Source organism: Mustela lutreola, chromosome X (assembly GCF_030435805.1).
Source record: "Mustela lutreola isolate mMusLut2 chromosome X, mMusLut2.pri, whole genome shotgun sequence".
Classification (NCBI taxonomy): domain Eukaryota; kingdom Metazoa; phylum Chordata; class Mammalia; order Carnivora; family Mustelidae; genus Mustela; species Mustela lutreola.
The window spans coordinates 20,066,946-20,079,121 of record NC_081308.1 but is presented as its reverse complement, the minus strand read 5'-3'; the positions used below and the strand labels follow the sequence as shown (position 1 = coordinate 20,079,121).

Genomic DNA, 12,176 nt, shown 5'->3' with positions numbered 1-12,176 from the left:
TTCCTTTTCATTAAGCGATTCGGTTACTCCTGCCTTGCTGTTCCCTCTGGGCAGACTCTGCCAACCTTTTGTCGGCACCCGTGTCTGAATCTGCTAGCTCCGACACCCAGACCCAACTCTGGGTTCAGAGAACTCCATACCACCCTGTTATATCTCCTGTTGGCTTCAAATATGTGTTGTGGGTCGCTCTTAATTCTCTGTTTTTACTCCACTTTGCTCACCTCAGAAGAACCTCTTGGTAGAAGTACTTGTGTGCATGAATAAGAGACTGATGGTACCCGGCCTTGGTGTTTTATCGAGTTGAACCTCCTCACACTGGTGTCCTCATGACAGAAGAATCAGGTCCCCGGGCCTCCTTATTCTGTGGTTGTGTTGATGACACTTTGTTTCTTCCTCAGTTGACAGGCCTGTCAGAGTCTATGCGGATGGGATATTTGACCTCTTCCATTCCGGTCATGCAAGGGCACTTATGCAAGCAAAAACACTGTTTCCCAACAGCTACTTGTTGGTTGGAGGTAAGAATTGCATTTTCTCTTTGTCTAGAAAATTCCTTTATAATGTGCTGTCTGAAAAGGACCCCTTTCAGCGTTCCGCTATTAAAATCTCACATGGTTATTACTTCCATTTCAGCCAATACCGGCTCACTTGTTGGCTGCCTGAAACTATACGTGATGTTTAAAAAGCCATAGGGGAAATGACTTCATGGGATTATACACCACTGACTCCCAGAGAGAGACAGACTAAAAAATAACACCACCAAGAGCAACCACTTCATGTTTTCCATGAATGCCTTTCTTCTTGTGATTGAGGCCTGATCACAGTTATGTTTCTCAAATTTTCTGGAAGGTCAGGAGAAAAGTTATGTTAATTTTATTTCAAATCATAGAGAGCCAAGAGCCTTAAGGATGATTAAGGGTAAACAAGGGCATTGCCTGTTTCCTTTGTGTGGCCCACACCGCTTAGGATGATGCCGTGCTAACTGTAGTGGCTGATGATAGCGTCGTTAATGGAGCTTAGGTACCGCGTGTTAGAGACATGGAGATTTATATACCTGGGGAATTTTGGTTCACAGGGAAGGAGATAGCTTACTTCATAAGCTTGGGAGTGGTGAGGTGTGGAGGAAAATTTTGCTCCTCCAGAAGGCCTACTGATTTCAGTTTGGGTAAGGGGGATAGTACCTCCATCTCACCTTCCTAGCTTTTGGAAACACCATATTGTTTCATGGTCATCGGTTTTGTGCCTTTAACTGACCTAGGCACCGTCAACACTTAAGCCCCTACCATGAGGAAGAAAGTGCTGCTAAGAGACTATGTCTCTGTTTCTAAAGTATCTTGTTACCCTCTGCAAGTTTAAGATCACATTTTGGATATTTGAGAGGCACCTTCCTCCCAATTTTACTGAAGATGGTGACCACGTGGTTACTGAATGGAGTTCTTTCCAGAAGGAAGAGATGATGAAAGACAGTGAGTACTGGACAGGCCTCACAGAGGACACCCAAGGCAGGCAGGGAACACCTTTTTCGTTCATTTCTGGTTCTCTTGAGGGGAAAACCATTTCTGAGGCTCTGAGGAGACCCCTGCCGTGCTTTGGTGACTGAAGTTGGGAGGTGGTTTGATGTGGGTCACACTTAACGGGAACACTAGCCATGGCTGTGCACGAGCCTGTTCAGGGTGATACCAGGGCCATGGTATCAGCTCGGTTCCTGGGCATGGTATTGCTGTAGGAGACACATTTGGATAAACGTATGGACACATATGGTCTTCCTTGGAGGTGTGTAAGTAGTTGCCTTCCTCGAAAATGCAGCATCTATCACAGCTATTCCAGAAATACTTTGTGATTAGAAAGAAAAAGAAAGTGAGTTTCTAGACTCAAATGACTTAAAACAATAGTGCAGGGACACTCAGAAATCCTGCGTGTTGTTGCACGAATCTCCCATGAAACTGCCCCACACCCTGAAAGGGGTTTAGCAGCACTGGCGTCCTTCCCTCGAAATGCCAGTGTCTGCCTCCAATCATTGTGGCAACTAAAGATGCCCGACAAATTTCCTGAAATGCTTCCTAGGGGATGATGAGGCCCCCCGCTGATAGCCATTGTCTTAGGCTAGGAGTCCTCAATCACAATCCCTAAAAGAATTTTGAAAAACTAAACAACTCTTTGCAGTTTTTTGAAGTTGACATCTAAAATTTTCTAAGTTTAAATAGCTGTGAAAGATGTAATTTCTTTAATATTAGAAGTATTGACATTTTCAAACCTCAAACTTTTAAAAAAGATTTTATTTATCTGTCAGAGAGAGAGCACAAGCAGGGGGAGCAGCAGGCAGAAGGAGAAGCAGACTCCCCACTGAGCAGGGAGCCCGACGCAGGACTTGATCCCAGGACCCTGGGATCATGACCTGGGCTGAAGGCAGCTGCTTAACTGACCATCCCCTCAATAAACATTTTTTTAAAAATTTTATTTTTTCATTTGACACAGAGATCACAAGCAGGCAGAGAGAGAGAGAGAGAGGAAGGGAAACAGGCTCCCTGCCAAGCAGAGAGCCCAATGCAGAGCTCGATCCCAGGACCCTGGGATCATGACCTGAGCTGAAGGCAGAGGCTTTAACCCACTGAGCCACCCAGGCACTCCAACGAGCAAGTTTTTATGTGGGCATAAGTTTTCAACTCCTTTGGGGAAATACCAACCAAGGAGCATGATTGGTGTGTTGTATGTTAAGAGTGTGTTAAGTTTTGGGGCACTTGGAAGGCTCGAGTGCTTGAGCGTCTGACACTTGGTTTCAGCTCAGGTCATGATCTCAGGGTTGTGGGATCGAATCCTGAGTCAGGCTTCGTGATCAGTGCAGAGTCTGCGTGAGGCTCTCCCCCTCTGCCTCCCACTTGCACTTGTGCACTCTCTCTCTCTCTTTCTCTAAAATACATAAATAAAATCTTTATTTTAAAAAAAGTATGTTAAGTTGTGTAGGAAACTGCCAAACAGTTCCAAAGTGGCTATCCCATCTTGCATTTCCTGCAGCAGTGCGTCAGAGTTCCTGTTGCTCCGTATTCTCACCAGCATCTGGTGCTGTCATTGTTTTGCATTTTGGTCATTAATAGGTATATAGTGGTATTTCATTGTTGTCTTGTTTATTCCTTGGTGACGTAAGATGTTGAACATCTTGTGCTTACTTGCCATCTGTATGGCTTCTCTGGTGAGGTGTGTGTTCAGATCTTTCGTAATTTTTAAATCTGGTTGTTCATTTTCTTATTGTTGGGTTTAAAGTGTGCCTTGTATAGTTTCGATAACAGACCTTAATCTCTTCTCTCTTTTTCAATTATTTTTCTCCAGTCTGTGGTTTGTTTTCTCTGTTAACGTTGCCATAGTTGCTTATTTAATTCTAGGGGATTTTTCTTTGGAAATTCTTTCAAATTTTCTACATAGGTGGTCATGTCATCTGTGAATAAAAATGGTTCTATTTCTTCCTTCCCGGTCTGTATACTTCTTGTTTCCTTCTCTTGGCTTATTGCACTAGCTAGGACTTCCCCTACAATGTTGAAAAGCAGTGGTAAAAGGGGATGTCATTGCCTTGTTCCTGATCTCAGTGGGAAAATTTCAAATTTCTCTCCTTTAAGTGTGATATTAGCTATAGGTTTTTTTGGTAAGTAGTGTTTATCAAGTTGAGGAAGTTCCTCTCTATTCTGTTTTCTGAGAGTATTTATCCTGAAGGAGTACTGGATTTTATCAAATGTCTTTTCCTCATCTATTGATCTTGTGGTTTTCCTCTTTAACTTGTTGATGTAGTGGATTACATTAATTGATTTTCAGATGTTGAACTAGCCTTGCATACCTGAGATAAATCCCACTTGGTCATGGTATGTAATTCTTTTTATATATTGATGGATCTGATGTATTAATATTTTGGTTAAGAGTTTTGCATCCAGGGACGCCTGGGTGGCTCAGTCGGTTAAGCATCTGCCTTTGGTTCAGGTCATGATCCTGGGGTCCTGGGATCAAGTCCCACATCAGGCTCCTTGCTCAGCAGGGAGCCTGCTTCTCCCTCTGCCTGCTGTTCCCTTAGCTTGTGCGCTTGTGCGCATGCGTGCTCTCTCTCTCTGACAAATAAATAAAATCTTCTCGGGGGGGTTGCATCCATTTTCATGAGACAACTTGGTCTGAGGGTTTGGTTTTTTTTCTTACAATATCTATTTTTGATTTTGATATTAGGGTAATGGGGCCTCAGAGAATGGGTTAGGAGGTATTCCCTCTGCTTCAGTCTTCTGGAGGAGATTGTAAAGAATTGGTGTAGTTTATTCCTTAAATGTTTGGTAGAATTTACCAGTGAACTCATCTGGGCCTGGTGTTTTCTCATTTAGAGGGTCATTAGATATTTTACTCAATTTGGCCTATTCACACTGTGTTTTTCTAGTGTAAGTTTTTTTTTTCAGACCTGTGACTTTTTAAAAGATTTTATTTATTTATTTATTTATTTATTTATTTATTTATTTATTTATTTAACAAATAGAGATCACAAGTAGGCAGAGAGGCAGGCAGAAGAGAGGAAGGGAAGCAGGCTTCCCGATGAGCAGAGAGCCCGATTCGGGGCTTGACCTGGAATCATGAACTGAGCTTCCCAGCGACCTGGAATCATGAACTGAGCTTCCGGAAGGCAAAGGCTTTAACTCACTGAGCCACCCAGGCACCCCTCTAGTGTAAGGTTTGTTTTTTTTTTTTTTTTTTTTTTTTTGACAGAGAGATCACAAGTAGGCAGAGAGGCAGGCAGAGAGAGACAGGAGGAGGAGGCAGGCTCCCTGCTGAGCAGAGAGCCCGATGTGGGTCTCGATCCCAGGACCCTGAGATCATGACCTGAGCCGAAGGCAGAGGCTTTAACCACTGAGCCACCCAGGCACCCCCACCCCCAGTGTAAGTTTTGACAGCTTGTGTCTTTCAAGGAATTTGTCCATTTTGTTTAGGCTATCAAATTATTATCCTTTTAATGTTCATGAGATCGGCAATAATGCCCCCTCTTGAATATCCCATATTAATAATTTGCGTATTGTCTCTTTTTTCTTAGCTTAACTAGAGTCTTATAAATTTTATTGATCTTTTGACGGAACCAGCTTTTGGATTCATTGATTTTTCTCTGTTGATTCCTATTTTCAGTTTCATTCGTTTCTGTTCTGATTTCTTATGCTTACTCTGGATTTAATTTGCTCTTCTTTTTCTGGTTTCCTAAGGTGGAAGCTTAGATTGTTGACTTCAAATATTTAGACTTTTTAGACTTTCTTTTTTCCCCAATATATGCATTTAATGCTACGTATCTCCCTCTAAGCTGTTTTCCCTGCATCCCACATATTTTGATAAGCTGTGTTTTCATTTTCATTTACCTCAAAATATTTAAAGATTTCTGTTGAGATTTATTTATTTATTTATTTATTCATTTATTTATTTTTACCTGTGTGTTATTTAGCAGTGTGTTGCTCAATCTCCAAGTATCTGGGGATTTTCCAGCTATCTTTCTGTTTTTGATTCCTAGTTTAATTCCACTGTGGTCTGAGAACACATATTGTATGATTTCTATTCTTTTAAGTGTGTTATGGTGTGTTTTATGGCCCAGAATGTTGTCTGTCTTGGTGAATGCTTCATGTGAGCTTGAGAAAGTTGTGTATTCTGCTGTGGTTGGATGAACTAGTCAGTAGATGTCAATTATATTCAGCTGATTGATGGTGCTGTTGAGTTAAACTAAGTCCTTGTTCATATTCTGTCTGCTAATTCTATCTGTTTCTGAGGGATGTTAAAGCTTCCAACTATTATAGTGGATTCATCTATTTCTCCTTGCAGTTCTAACATTTCTGCCTCCTATAGTTTGACTCTGTTTTTCAGCATGTCCATTTTAAGATTTGCTATGTCTTCGTGGAGTGTTGACCCTTTTATCATTATGTAATGTCTCTCTCTTCTTGATAACTTTCTTTGTTCTGGAGTCTACTCTGTCTGAAATTAATGTGCCTACTTTCACATTTTTGACCCTTTTAATGTATGTATGTTTTCATATTTAAAGTGGGTTTTTTGTAAACAACATTTGTCTACAACAAATGTTTGTTATGGACATCAAATGTAGACATCTTGTTTTTTGGTCCACAATTTCTGCCTTATAATTGATAAATGTAGATCAGATGTGTTCCAAGGAATTATTGATACAGTTGGTTTAATATATACCATATTTTTTTCTGTTTTCTATTTGTTGGCTTTGTGTTTTGTTCCTACTTGTATCTTTCACAATTTTTCTGCCTTTTGTTGTTTTAATTTAACATTTTATGATTCCATTTTCTCTCCTTTCTTAGCATATCAATTATACTTCTTTTTTCACCTTATTAGTGGTTGCCCTAAAGTTTATAATATACATTCTAAACTAATCCAAGTCCACTTTTACATAACACTATACCTTGTGAAAACAATATTTCCTATTTCTCCCTCTCATCCCCTATATCATTGTGGTCATTCATTCATAATTGATTAATGCTGTTACTATTTTGAAAAAACTGTTCATCTATTAGATGAATTAAGAGTGAGAAAAATAAAATGTTTTGTCTCATCTTATTCGTTCTTGAATCTTTCTCTTTTCTTTTTTTTTTTTTTAAGATTTTATTTATCTTTCTCTTTTCTTTATGTAGATTTGAACTTCTGACCCATCATTTTTCTTCTCCTAAAGAAGCTTTAAAAACACTTCTTGCAAGGCAGGTCTACTGGAAAGAAATGCCCTCATTTTTTGTTTGTTGGAGGAGGTCTTTATTTCTTCCTCTCTTTTTAAGGATAATTTTACAAAGTACAGAACTCTAGATTGGTGGGTTTCTTTCTCTCGATACTAAATATTTCACTCCAGTCTCTTCTTGCTCCCATTGTTTCTGTGGAGACCTCCATTGTATTTTTATCCTTGCTCCTCCATAAGTAAGCTGCTTTTATCCTCTGGATTTGCTTGATATTTTTTTCCTTTGGGATTTTTCCTTTTGAGTGTTCTCTAACATTTAAATGAGATGAGTGGGATTTTTTTGATTTGTGGATGAATATATTATTGCTAGAATGAGACAGGGTTTAACATTGATTTATTCTTCTTCCTTATTATAGATGTAAGTGCTAAAATATTTTGTTTACACAAATATTTAGATGGGAATGGAAGAAGTTTGTTATAGAGATGTCATTCAGTCTTTGAACTCCTGAGTTATTTGCCATGTATCACAAAAATAATTTATTGTCAACAAAATAATTTTAATGGTCTATCAAGTGATAATTTATTAAGGCCCCCTTTCCAATTTGATGCAAGCAGTGGGTTAGAAATGACCTCACCTGCGAGATTTGTTTCCAAGCGATGAAAATCATTTGCTTTCTTCCTTTCTGAGAAGTAGAAGAAAAAGGCTTTACCAGGACTTAGCTAGTGATTCCTAATTATAACCCTTATTCTTTTACTTCAAAGCAACGTGCTTAACCAGATATACCTGTAAAGGGTTGGGGAAATGAAAATATTGGTAATTTTGTTATATATTTGTCAATTCAATAATTTTTGATAAAACAGTTTTGCCATTTTTTAAAACTTAAAAAAAACCTGGAAATCTTGGGGCTGCAGTTTTTGCTTACTAAATCTACAGAAAACACCACCTAACCTGATCAGCAAAGGTAGTCCTTACTGTCAAACCTGCTAAAAAACCTGGAGAAAAAGTCTTTTCAGTCCAAATATGTTCATGTATTTCAGGAAGCCTTATAAAAACCACTGAGAAATACATAATAGAATGCATTGTATGAAATAGAATCAGTCAAGATTAAAATTACATAGCTCTAATAAGTTGTAAACAAGACAATAAATCATTATGCTTAATTTATAGTAATACAATGTAATATATAGGTAAAATAGTACCATATCTATAAGGAGGGGCATATGATAAGAAGACATGTTATTTCTTCTCTAAATATTAGAGGGGTGTGTATGTGGTGTGTGTGTGTGTGTGTGTGTGTTAAACTCTGGTGTTTGGCTTTTGGGGGAAATTAAATGAAATCAAATTAAAAATCATAAATGACTTACTTATCTTTATTAGGTACCATGGGTATACTTCTCCTGTGTATTTAAGAATAGAAAAAGGAATATATTGCTAAAAAAATAATTTGGTAGTACATAATTTGTGCTAGGAGGAGACAGAAAATAACAACACATTTTAGGAAAGGAAATAGAAAAAGGATTTTCTATAAATGGATTAAGTTTTATAATGTGATCTGATAAAATAGATTTTAACTTCCTTTTAAAATAATGCATATGAAATCTGAAAAAAAAGGACGTAAATGTTTTATCCATGTGTTTATTCCAAAATATTTTGAGCAAATTGATAATTCGAGAAAATATGCCAGTTCCATTTCTACGATGCAGTGGTATCAGCCTACACAGCTTTGCCTTACTGAGATGATTTTGAAGTGAAAAGCTGGGAAAAATGCTTACTCTTAATTAACTCAAAGAGAAAAGGCATTTCTAGGATTCAATGTGAGTATTGAGAATAGCTGGAAAAATGCTTACCCTTAACTACATGAAAAAGCCATTTTTAGCATTCAATATTTCTTTGCGTTGCTCCTTTTGCTTTGAATTCCTGGGCCTTATCCCTCAAGATCCTTGTGTCCTTCGACAATAGTTAGGGGAATGAAAAGGCACAGTTGTTAGGCAACAATTTACATTATTCCCCACTCTACTGTAATTAGTTTCCAACACCTGGCTTTACCTATAACAGAAATCTTTGTAAGACAGGAAGCTTGCTTTTAGAGATTCATGGTGTGTGCTGTAGTCATTAAGCACGATTTCCCTTCAGTTTGGCCTGGAGCCTTAACTCCCTGCCCCTTGCAATGCTGCACAGTAAGATTTGGATGGTGTCTTTCTTCTGGATAGTGGAGTAAGGGTGGTTTTGGATACACAGGCTTCATCCTGAACCATTAACTGTAGGAAAGTGTACCTTTGGAAGTTAAGGATCTGGAAATTGAGTCCTTTAAGGCTTCTTGTGTTTGGTTAGCCCTTAGAAAGTCTTGGAGTACCCCCCAGGGGTATGTGTGCCCTAGTTCGAAGACCATTACCTTTAGACTATCTTCTATTGAAATTGAAAAAATTTAAAAAAAATTGAAAAAAATTGAAAAAATTTTATTGAATTGAAAGAACCCGCTGTATTAATGGTGGGGCCATTACAGGTGGGTTTGCCGTCAGAGCTGCCCTGGCTGGAACAAGGGCTCTGCTCACAAAATCACTGTGGTCAGGGCGAATGTGCAGAAAATGTTGGCAGAACACCTGGCATTTGGTAGAAATAATTGCTTCCAAGACCAGAAACTGTGATAAGTGGAAGTACTACAACCTGAGACAAAAACCAACACAAAATGTCATGGTGTACTATGATTATAACATCTGCATTTCTAATTTTTAAGCACTACGGCCAGTAATAATTTGAAAACTCATTTATGTAAGCTTACCTCGTTGGCATTATTTTAGTGAATTGAAACTATCAATCGTCAAGGGCTTTTTTCAATTTACTTTAAAAGCTAATGTCCTTTAATAAAAAACAGGTGTTGGCAAGGATATGGAGAAAGGGGAGCCTTCTTACGCTGTTGGTGGGAGTGTAAACTGGAGCAGTCACTCTGGAAAACAGTATGGAGTTTCCTCAGAAAGTTAAACATAGAACTACCCCACACCCAACAACTGCACTACTAGATTTTTACTCAAAGAATCCAAAAATACTAATTCAGAGGGTAACATGCACCCTGATGTTTATAGCAGCGTTATCTGCAATAGCCAAACTATGGAGACAACCTAAGTGTCCATCAACTGATGAATGGATAAAGATGTGGTGTGTATATTACACACACACACACACACACACACACTGAAATATTAACGCAGCTGTCAAAAAGAATGAAATCTTGCCATTTACAACAGCTGGATGGAACTAGAGTGTCTTATGCTGAGTGAAATAAGTCAGTCAGAGAAAGACAAATACCATATGATTTCGCTCATATGTGGAATTTAAGAAACAAAAGAGCAAAGGGAGAAAAAAGGCAAACCAAGAACAGACTCTTAACTCTAGAGAACAATCTGACCGTTACCAGACAGGAGAGGGGATGGGGGCGGGGCATGGGTGAAACAGGTGATGGGGATTAAAGAGGGCAGGTGTTGTGATGAGCACTGGGTGAGGTAAGGAAGTGTCGAATCACTACATGGTACACCTGAAATTAATATAAACTAAAATTTGAATTAAAATGTTAAAAAATAACATAAGTTAATATCGTTTAAAAAGAAGTCAAGAAATTAAAATTTATATCAGAATTTTTTCCCTAAACTATTTTTTAAGACTATGAGTCACCAAATACTTCTACCTCATAGGAGGGGAATAAAAAATATCAATGATAAATGTAACACTACTCCTACTATAGTAGACATAAATATTACTCTGTAAACTAGACATAAATATTACTCCTTTACTTGTACTTTAATTGAAATCAAATATTCTGCTAGGACTCCATTTGCCTGACTGTCGGGAAATAGAGTCTCAGTCCTTGTTGGGCTGTCCTCGCCTCCCCAAAATGAAACGAGATCCCCAAATGTTCACGGAAACAAGAGGAGGGGTTTCCAGTCTCGAGCCCGGCCCTGCTGAGCCTGTGCACGGTGAGGCACCTGTGGTCTGTGCTCAAGTGAACCCCAGTGCCCAGGGCACCATGTCATCGTCCCTCTGGGGGCTCTGCCACTGGCCCTTCTGCTTATGGCCCTTCTCCTCAGACCTTTGGCCTCCTCCTCACTGGGAGAACTCTTCTCTTGCTTTGTTTCTTCCCTTACAGAATTCCTCTAATGGGTTCTGGCTTGGAGAAAACAGCAGCCAGGGAGGCAGGCTGTGTAACAGCAACTTGAATTTCACAGCTTCTGTGGGGGAGTTGTACCAAGGGACTGGGCACCTGCTTGGAGTGGGAGCAGGGAGAAGACAGAGCTCAGAACACAAGTGAATACCCCCAGTGCTGGTTTTATACTACTATTAATAAATGGCAAATGTTATTAAGCATTACTCTTTCCTCAGATGATAACATTTAATTATCAAAATTTTGCCATGTTTTGAAGACCGATGACCGAGTCTTAAGAGACAGAGTGACTTTCCCAGTTTTAAGTAGCAGAGCAGGGATTAGAACCCAAGTCTGGTTGGCTCCAACGTTCATCCCTTAGCTTACATTTTCTCTCCTGCAGAGTACTGGTAATATTTCATTTTGAGCCCAGTGAGCTCTCGGGATAGGTTAGCTACAGTACGAGCTCCCGGGTAACTCCTCAGATTCGTCCATGGGACACCATTGCTCAGAGCTCTCCATCTGGTTGTTCAGAGTGCATTTGCCAAGACCAAAGAACAACAGTGCTGCTTTGGGCGTAATTAATGTTTAGACAATAACTGGTCAGCATGTTCAGCTGCTTCTTGAGGTCACTCCTGGGATATGAAAATAGGACCCCGGATTGGCATAAACAGGATGTTTGTTGTCCTTGTGCTCTGCCAGGAGGCCATGATTTCGGTCATCTAGAAGTTAGACCAGATTGCTCAGGTGCAGGTTCAAAAGGGGAGAGGATATGGTCGGCCTAGTTTTGTGTCATTTAAAACAGAAAATGGATGGATCTGAAATCCATTTCTGCTGAGTATGAATCTTGAGGTAGTGTTTAATAAAGTCCTAACAGAACATTGAAAAGGTCTTGGGTCAATTTTTAAATTGTATATCTTTAGCCATAAGTAAATAAATAAAAATTTAAATTGTATGTCTTGATCCCTAAATATCTTGATCCATAAATGTCTTCCTGGTGAGGGCCCTCTTCTTGATCCAGAGTTGTTCCCTTCTTGCTGTTTTCTCACAGGGTGAGAGGCGCTCGGGAGCTCTTTTATAAGACACTAACCCCATTCATAAGGGATCCAACCTCAGGACCTAAGCACCTCCCAAAGGCTTACCTCTAAAATGCCATTACCCTTGGGGGTTAAGATTTTAACAATTGAATTCGGGGAGACACATTCAGACTGTAGCACCCACTGAATCAAAATCTTGGCAGTGAGACCCAGGCATCATTGAACTTTCTGAGCCAGCCACGTGGTTCATGGTGTTTGGGTAACATAAACAGGTACAATGTTTTCTTTATTGTGTTCTATCCTCTCTAGGTCTATACAATATCTCAGGAG

General features: G+C 39.3%; 1 protein-coding gene across 3 annotated transcripts in view; it reads left to right on the top strand.

Moving 5' to 3' along the window:
* PCYT1B (phosphate cytidylyltransferase 1B, choline) overlaps positions 1 to 12,176 on the top strand; it is a 124,322-nt gene that overhangs the window by 66,372 nt on the left and 45,774 nt on the right. For all 3 annotated transcript variants that reach the window (XM_059157290.1, XM_059157289.1, XM_059157291.1), the window contains exon 3: positions 399 to 515. In XM_059157290.1, coding sequence (XP_059013273.1) covers positions 399 to 515 — 117 coding nt within the window. The remainder of the gene's footprint in view (positions 1 to 398; positions 516 to 12,176) is intronic.